Consider the following 9130-nt stretch of genomic DNA (forward strand, 5'->3'; position numbering starts at 1 on the left):
AAATAACATCGCTCTTGTTCACAATTCACCATAGCCAAGGTTTTAAGCTTCAAGGAAAAGAAAAATAATGGCCTTCAAGAAGATCAATGGCTTGCTTACCAAGCATCCAAGGTATAAACTAACATGGAACAAGCATAGATGCACAATTGTTAAGCAACTCTCCCCTTTCTTTTTTTAATTTCTTAAGCAACCACATCCTTCGCCAATGCCAATAAGAATCCCACTTACATCGTGTTAACCTAAGCAAGCTATTCTGCAAAGTTGTACAAATAAGTAGATAACATGCATCACACACATGGTAACTGTGAAACAAGTTACACTAGCCCAAAGTTAAAACACCTGACTGAAACAAGATTTTTAAATAAAAACCTGTCCTTTTTCAATCATTTACTGACATGAATGGCATTTCACTTGGGACTTGCCAAAAGGTGAAACATTTCTGGTTGGAATCATTTAGGAGGTTGAAATGTTTAGCAATTACCTTGATCACATATTACAAAAAACCAAAACTCTCTTTTCTTTTATTCCACTCTTTTGCAACCACATCCTCCTAAAGCCAATAAGAATCCCACCTTAAATTTGATTATTATCCTAAGCAAGCTATTTCACAAAGCTACAAATTGCACATCATAAAACACAATAATCCCTTCCTTTCTATTGTTCGACCCTGTTGAACTACATCCTTCCTAATGCTAGAAGGAATCCCACCTTGAAAGTTTTTAAATACTGTTGATCCAATAGTTATCTGCATAAAATTTAACCTAAATCAAACTGAAGAAAATTTTGCAAGAAATAAGAAACAGCCCTTTATATAATACAGAAAAACACTGCATATCAAGTCAATCATCTACATCCAAATTTCACTGTTTGTAACTCAGTCCACCAACATGTTCCCAAAGACACAATATTCCCAGGCTTTCAAAAGCACCAATATTCCCAGGCAAAGTATGAAATAGGTAAGAGCCTTTCATGCAATACAAATAACACTGCACATCAAATCAATCGTCTAAATCCAATTTTCAGTCTTTGAAACAGAGTCCAAACATATTCCCAAGCATTTGAGAGTATCATTATACCGAAACATTTTAAATACAAAAACAAAATAGCGGTAGAGCCAGACACCTGTCCAACAGTGCATATCCTTAAGTATCATCCATTGACATTCAGTTACATTTGAAAATCACATGCTTGAGTGGAGCGCTACAGAGCAGAATAGCAGTTAGACAAACCAGCTTCCAGCTGGTAGATCTGAGTAAGATCTGTTCCAAATGCTTACTCAAGATCCAGCCCAACAAGTAGGAAACTTAGTTTAACAATCTGGACTTGTTCAAATACCACATCATGATGTATCATCGACATGTTCATAACCTTAGCCACAATAAGTAACCATACATAACAGTCCCCCCTACAAGACATGGATCAACTAACACATTTCTTCTGCATCAACATGGCAACATCCACCTTCATGCATTATGCACTCCCTAGTATTTTTAAAATAAATTAATGTTCGTGCATCATTCACTCCTTAGTACCCCACAGAAACCAAGCCAGATGCACCAATCAAACTTCCAGATGTCCCACATGCACTTGCCCTAACAAGGATAAGACCTTAGAAGAGAATTAGACCTGGCACAGAGTCACAGCTACACACAATAAAAATGCATAGTAATCTAGCAGGTAGGTAAGTTAGGTAACACAGCACTGCAGACCCTGGACAAAGATGATGTTGCTGCAACATAGAGACCAGTGCTTCAAATCCTAATTCACAGATGCGAGAAGGGCGAAGGACCTTGTGGGAAAGAAGATGTGTCACCGGAGATCAAAAAATGCATCTGTAGAAGCCTGAAGTTCTTCCTCTTGCCTCCAAGCGCAGGGAGCACCCTCATAAGACTGCATTGATGAAGCAGGTGTGGCAGAAAAATAAACGACCTATCTTGCGAGGGACGAGCACAGCAGATTGAAGCAGAGCAGAAGTTTCCTCGTGATGCAGATCAGTACATGGCGATGCAGATGTTAAACCATAACGGAAGGTGGAAGAGTTCCAGGCAGACGGGGAATGCAGAGGCAAGTGCAGTGCCAAGCCGTACCGATCGATGCTGATTTAAGCAGAAGCACACCTCAAAACACAACCACAAAAGTAATCCTAAGTGAGATTCAGGGACCAAAAACCTTTTGATGGAACCTGAATTACCAACCATAAGCTAAGTAAAGATTCAGTTAAAAATCCAAACAAAACACAACAGTCACAGCAGCAGAAACTTATCCATCACCAGGCAGATAAAGATTCCCCGTTCCACCTGCAGAGGAAATCCAAAACTGGGTGCAGGTGTGAAGCCCAACGACATATGCAGACAAAGTTAGCACTTTGATGTAGCAATACTCCACAGTTTGCTATAAGATGTCTGGAGCCACAAACTGCTGCCAATTCATGCAGCAAGGCCTTGACAGTAGAAAGTCTAGTAGACAATCCCAAGTATACTTTTCTTCTATGTCTATCAACGACTGAGACTTCTATCATAGCGGCGATCTTTTACTTGTGGACTCCTGCTAAAGAAAACAGAAACCAGGAAGTCAGTGACAAAGATCCATCACTTACATGTATGTGCATGCATGCATGCTTGTTCCAGTGAAAAAAGCTGCTAAAAACAGACGATACAGGCCTCTTCCTACCCATTAGCAGCAGGAGAGTCTTTGTAACTGTGTCGTCGAGGAGCAGGGGACTGACTCGGACTCCGATCTCTCTGAGGGGAATAGCTTGCCCTAGGGCGTACAGGAGATCGACTCCTTCCTGCACTATGACCATAACCTGCAGGACTTCGAGCACGTGGACTTTGGCCACTGGTAGACAAAAAAAGAAGGGTAAGTTGTACCACTGGAACACTCAATGAGAAGCAGTTGATGGAGATCTCTTGAACTTCTATTGACCATAACTGTGATATTTTCCAACCATGAACCATATCATAAATCTGAACATGAAATCCTTGAAAGAAATTTACAAGTGACCAGGCCCCATTCAGAACTCACCGGCCATAGCTTGGACTGCGTCTGTAACGAGGAAGAGGACTACGACTGCGTGCTCGGCTACCTCCAACACCGCCAGATCCGACTCGCAACCGGCACTCTCGAGCAAAATGCCCAGGCTCTCCACACTCGTAACACTTCATGTCATCACCTCCACGACCTCGTAAGCCACCTCCACCACCACCACCACCAGAACTTCGAGAAAGCTCCACTCTCCATCCATTTTTCCCTAAGTTTGCGTGCACCGTACACCAAACATGGAGTACAATCATATATAAAAAGAAATTGTGAAGCCACTTTACCATTACTAATTAGTTCCACAAATGAAAATATGCTACATGAAGGGAATTTGCATCAGATATAATCACATGCTTCAGAATGTTTTGGTAAACCAGTCAGAAGGATGCGGGCATAAGTACAGCTATCACAATTCATCTTACCAAAATTTGACAAGCACAAGATGGACAAAAAGTCAAGACTGAAATAAGTTCAGCATTTGATGCATCTCAGCCGTGCCTTGCTTTCAGTTTATGTATCATTCAAAAGCTCTTCAAATGCTTGAAGGGGCCAACTTTCTCTTAATTCACCACACCAAACAACCAGATAAAACTCTCTAAGCCACAACAATAGAATTCTCCATTCAGGTGCCTTGCTTGCAGTTTGTGTATCATGCAAAAAGTCTTCAAATGCTCAAAGGGGCTATTTTCTCTTAATTCAACACACCAAACAACCAAACAAAACTTACTTGGAGTTTTACACCATAAAAGCATACGAGAGATCAACTAATCTAGATACTGGTTGGAGGACAACAAAACATTTAAAAATACTAGAAATTTGCTTAGTTCTTTGATATCATTCATGAAACTGCAGTAACCTCTAGCATACCATTCAAAGCACGAATAGCATCACTGGCATCTCTCCGATCCTCAAACTCTACGAAGGCAAAGCCTGGTGGTTTGCGTGCCACCCATACACTGCACCACCAGAAAGGGGGATGTTAAGAGGTAGCCCCAGTGCAAATACAATACAAATATCGAAGGACAAAAAGCAAAGATGCCGTGCATCAAAAATCATAAGAGCAGAGAGAAAGAGAGAAAGTGTTGATAAAAGTACAACCACAAATGGAAACTTGTAAGAAGTTGCCTTTCCTTCCCTTAATCCAGGTGCTTAACAAAATTTAACTTCAAAAGAGCTCTTTAAAAGACTTAGAAAGACACAGAAATCTGTGCTAATACATGGTGTAGGAGGACTACCAGGGTGAAGACTCGTATTCTACTTCAACAATGCTTCAATGTCTAAAAATGATTTGCCATGCAACATCTCAACTGAGTCATGAAATTTGAAACATCACTCTAGTAAGTTCAGCTAATTCACTGTCCTAATCTAAGTAGAATAAGATATTACAATTCTCTGAGTTCACAAAATAGCTACACAAAATAATAGCAAACCCAACATGTGCACTGAGAAACCAGAAAGCCTAGTGAGGAGAAAAATCTTATTTTATAATGATGGTAGCCATGAGCAAATCACCTGAAATGTTCCAGTGACATCATTTGTTGACATGAAAGGATTTGCATGGTATAAATGTGTAAGTTGAAACTCATTGTTTATATAGAAAACTCTCATGCATATTATTGTTAGCAGATATGTCAGCTCATGTGTGAATCTGAGCTGCAGAGGCTTAGGCACATTATTTAGGTTATCTAGGCATTTTTTATTGTGTCATTTTATGGTCATATTGGGCATTTATTGCTGGCCGACCTGACATATTTTATGGTATTATTTGTGCCTGTTTATTCTGGGCTCCTCCTCCTTAGTTGGTCAGTTCACCACTTGGAGGTCTCATGGGGAGAGGTGCTGGTGCCCACACAGCCACTGACTCACTGTTGTATGCAACAGTCTCGTGTTTGATATATGCATTCCATTTCCCAAGCATACATCTGAGTTCTCATCTATATTGTGTTCTTTCTTTCCCTTTCTCTCGTCTTGTGTTTCAACAATTTATTACAACATATGTTTACACTTCCATTGTTGTTCCACTTCTGACATGGTATCAGATTTCAGGATTTGTTCTCCTGCTATGTTTTCTTGCTGATTTCAGGACTATTTTCACCCTTGCTGATCAAGTGACTGCTGCTGCATGCAGCCAACCTATTTTACCTGCGTTTTTTGTTTGTGGCAATATTCAGCTTGCGTTCTGGTGTTCCTCACTCCTTCCTAGCTAGGCAATTGTAACTTCAGGCCGTTTTTGCTATTTGTGGCAGTTTTTGACTAATTTCTTGACTTTTTACAGCAGCTTTTGTCTTATTTTGATCAGATTTTGGGTTATACTATATGTGAACTCTTGTTTTTTGCAGTCCGTGCTCGTGTTTTGGCCGCGTTCCCTCTCCAAATACCTTTTCTTCTCTACTTCTCTTCTAAATCCTCTACAGATGGCTCCTCCATGCACATCCACTGATGACAAGCTCCATGGACCTGATTATTACACGTGGAGTGCGGTGATCAAGGCCTGGTCTATCCAAAAGCAGTTATGGTACGTGGTTGGCAGGACACGTCCTCAACAACCTTCTCCTGTTCCGTCTAATTTTGATGAAGACAACCATGAGGAGGCACTGCTTACATGGGATTCGGATGATACCCGTGCTTATTCGGCCTTACTTCAATGTATTTCCAAAGAAGTCCTACCGATGGTCACCTCCCCCAGGACAGCTTCAAGCGTATGGTCAAAGTTGCAATTGATGTACGAGGCTCCGTCAACCATGAGGGCCGTTACTCTCTATGGCCAGGTCCAGCAAAACTGAAGTTTGAACCCAAAGATACGATCCAATCATTCCTACTTCACATTACCCAACTCCAAGACCAGCTTCGCACTATGCAGTCTACTCTATTAGAGGCACATCTTGTTAGTACCATACTCTACAAGCTTCCTCGCGAGTTTGATGGAGTAGCGAATGCTTTACGGGTGCAAACATCTACGACTCCTATCAGTTTTCTTCATGTGTCCTTGATGCTCCTTGAGACATGAGGCGACTTTGCGACTGTAGGGGCAGCTTCTATCACATTATGAAGATTCAAGTGAGGCTCTTACAGCTTCAGAGAGGGGTCCGAAGATGAAGAAGTGGAAGGCCCGGTGTTACCAGTGTGGCAAGAAGGGCCATTTACGAAAGGGCTGCAAAGAGTTAGCAGCTTCCAGGAAGAAAAAAAAGTAGATGACGAAGCGGGATGCAGACTCCTTCGACGAGTCATCATCTGCCTCAGATTTCAACTCGGATCCTCCGGCCAAGGCAAAGTCCAAGGCACAGAAGGGATCTTCTTCTTCGGATTGTGGAAAGGGCTTGGTGGCTCCTTCCTCAGTTGCTTTCTAGTGGTGGTGATGAGGTTATCCCTCACGACTCTCCAATGCCAGAGAGAGAGTGTGAGAGGGTGGTGAGATGGGACAGCCGCACCTTATCTATGTTTCTATACAGATGCACATGATCCAAAGAGGGATGTCCCTAACGCATCGACCGAAGTCTGGCAGATTCAAATCCTGGAGCTAAGATTGACATCCAGGTTCATGATGGGCTAGTTCTTTGACAGAGAGCAGGTGGCTTTCGTCTGGAGCTCAAATGAGGGGACACTTTGGCGGTCTGGCCAAAGAAGGGGATCCATGGTCATTTATGTTGTGGCATTGGTGACAAGATGGTTACGTGTGCTACATCAGTGGCATTGTTGACAGACATTGAGAGCTACTACAATCTTCTCTATCTTCAAGAGCTGGTACGATCAACATCAACATCAAGTTCTCTCCGAGGCACCTTGGTGGTGGCTTGATCACCCACAGCTTGGGTATCCATGGTTCTACTTAGTGGTTCTATATTGTATAGTTTATGATTCCTTCTCATTGTACCATTATATTATATCAAATCACCCATGATCTGAGAGAGGATGTTAGCAGATATGTCAGCTCATGTGTGAATCTGAGCTGCAAAGGCTTAGGCATGTTATTTAGGTTATTTAGGCATTTTTTATTATTCCATTTTATGGTCATATTGGACATTTATTCCTGGCCGACCAACATTAAATATTGGCCGACCTGACATATTTTATGGCTCAATTGGTCAATTTACCACCTGGAGGTCCCGTGGAGAGAGGAGCTAGTGCCCACGCAGCCAGTGACTCACTGTTGTATGCAACAATCTAGTGTTTGATATATGGATTCCATTTCCCGAGCATACATCTAAGTTCTCATCTATATTGTGTTCTTTCTTTCCCTTTCTCTTTTGTCTAGTGTTTCAACAATTTATTACAGCTTATGTTTACGCTTCCATTGCTCCTTCACTTTTGACAATTATTTGACCATTTCACTTGGTGTTTCGCTTGGGACCTGCCCAAAGGTGAAATGTTTCAGGGTGACACGCAATGTTTTAGGTCATGAGATGTTCCACGTTTACCTTGTTTGGAATAACCACATTTTCACTCATGGAGTCAACAGTGTTTGCTTATTTGAATTTCTAGAGACAATAGGCAAGAAATATTCTGAATTTAGAACTATTAAACTCTATTTCAATAGTGGAGAAGTTTTAAAACAGCGATCGCTCTCCCTCAACCTAAGGGGAAAAACATTTCACACTTTTTGTACAACCAATTAAGGCGAGAGGTTTCCTTTGACCAGAGGAGGTATGGAAGGTATGAGTGCACCTAGAGCCACACACTACAATGCATGAATATAGCATTTCTAGTCATGCAAGTAATAATGTGCCTAGAACCACAAACTAGGATGCATAGATATAGCAATTCTAGTCACGCTAGTAATAAATATGCTTGGAGCCACAAACTAGAATCCAAAAAATGGCATTTCTCATCGTGGAGGTAAAAGATGTGCGTAGAGCCACAAACTTCAATGCATAAATGAGGCATTCAGGTTGCATAGGTCATAAACTTCTCCGCATGCACATATCTAGGAGATGACATCTCCACATGCGCATAGCTAGGAGGTGTTGTTCTGCCAATGCTAGACAAATGCCAATGGATGTGGAGAGTGGGAAAGACCATCTCAACTCTAGCAATCATTACATACACGTTCAATGACATTACCAAACAGGATACATCTCTGGTTCTCAATCAACATCCGTGACTTGCTATCAAAATACTCAAGCCAAGTCCACTCCAACTATTTGCACGTGTGCAGGAAGCACAAAATGCCTCGTTACATGGAAATCCTATGCCTGCAATTGCATCTCCTTAAAATGACAGGATCTGAAAGTGTCCCATGCAGGTGAATTCTGATTGCACACTTAAAAACACCATCGAAAGAGCTAAAACGATTCGATCCATTCACCACCTTTGTTTCAACGTGAATGAGCAGATACTTGTAAAACGCAAAAAAAGGTGAATTCTGGCGGATGATGATAGATACACACTATCACAAGTGCGAAAATCCAGTGAATCTGGCAGAAAGTGGTGGACAAACGTAAAAATCAGACGAATTCTGACAGACAATGATAGACGACGCCACTAGAAACGAACATTACAGGTGCATACCGACAGAAAAAGAAGTAGACACTTCTGCGCCTTCAAAAGAGGGGGAGGTAAGGACTTGCCTGCGCAATACGCCGTATAATCTGAACTCGTCTTCGAGATCGCGCTCGGTGGCGCGGGGGTCGACGTTACCAACATAGATACGGGACATGGTCGCTGCTCAAAGGTCCAAATGTCAGGCTCCGCTTCGGAGAAATGGCAGACAGTAGCAGGCTGGGGCACCTCCGTTCCACGCCCAGCAGAGGCACAGAGAAGAAAGAGATACAGGGAGGCTTGAGCTTTCGCAAAATTCCCGCTGCTTCGATTAGGGTTTCACACACACGAGTAATAATCACACAAGTGACTACAGTTGTTAGACGGGAAATGGCATGTTTTATTTACGAACAAAAAAGTACTGTCGGATAACAATGGCCGACTCAAATGGAGTCTAGCTTTCCCCATTTAGCTAGGCCTTAGTGTGGAGGAGCCACTTAAATAACACCTTCGTAGCGCTCCATCAGGTTTCTTCTAGGATGCCTCAAAGTTCGTTGTACAAGATCTAGCATGCAACAACACCATCATCCCCAACGAATATCTCAGCCATTGATCT

General features: G+C 42.1%; 1 protein-coding gene across 3 annotated transcripts; it reads right to left on the reverse strand.

Moving 5' to 3' along the window:
* Window positions 1–1444: 1444 nt before the first annotated feature.
* On the reverse strand, window positions 1445–8903 carry LOC148035547 (serine/arginine-rich splicing factor RSZ21-like). 3 transcript variants are annotated; one of them, XR_015690835.1, is made up of 6 exons: window positions 8604–8903; window positions 3907–3995; window positions 3025–3250; window positions 2671–2838; window positions 2298–2547; window positions 1445–2117 (listed from the first exon to the last, which is right to left on the reverse strand). XR_015690835.1 is itself a non-coding variant. In XM_087677503.1 (5 exons), the coding sequence occupies exons 1-5, from the start codon at window positions 8690–8692 to the stop codon at window positions 2496–2498; spliced, it is 624 nt and encodes a 207-aa protein (XP_087533629.1). In that variant the 5' UTR covers window positions 8693–8903; the 3' UTR covers window positions 1445–2495. The 3 variants fall into 3 exon arrangements, 2 of the variants coding, with proteins under 2 accessions (XP_087533629.1, XP_087533630.1); XM_087677503.1 differs by having other exon boundaries at window positions 1445–2547; XM_087677504.1 differs by having other exon boundaries at window positions 1445–2544; window positions 8604–8902.
* Window positions 8904–9130: the final 227 nt, after the last annotated feature.

This window comes from Lygodium microphyllum, chromosome 5 (assembly GCF_053477565.2).
Source record: "Lygodium microphyllum isolate KBCC chromosome 5, Lygodium_microphyllum_v1.1.10, whole genome shotgun sequence".
NCBI lineage: Eukaryota > Viridiplantae > Streptophyta > Polypodiopsida > Schizaeales > Lygodiaceae > Lygodium > Lygodium microphyllum.

Coding starts and splice junctions, on each gene's coding strand:
- LOC148035547 (XM_087677503.1), bottom strand. CDS start 8,692: ATGTCCCGTATCTATGTTGGTAACGTCGACCCCCGCGCCACCGAGCGC. Junction 2,839..3,024: donor CGCAGTCCAAGCTATGGCCG/GTGAGTTCTGAA, acceptor TTTGTCTACCAG/TGGCCAAAGTCCACGTGCTC. Junction 2,548..2,670: donor GACTCTCCTGCTGCTAATGG/GTAGGAAGAGGC, acceptor TGTTTTCTTTAG/CAGGAGTCCACAAGTAAAAG.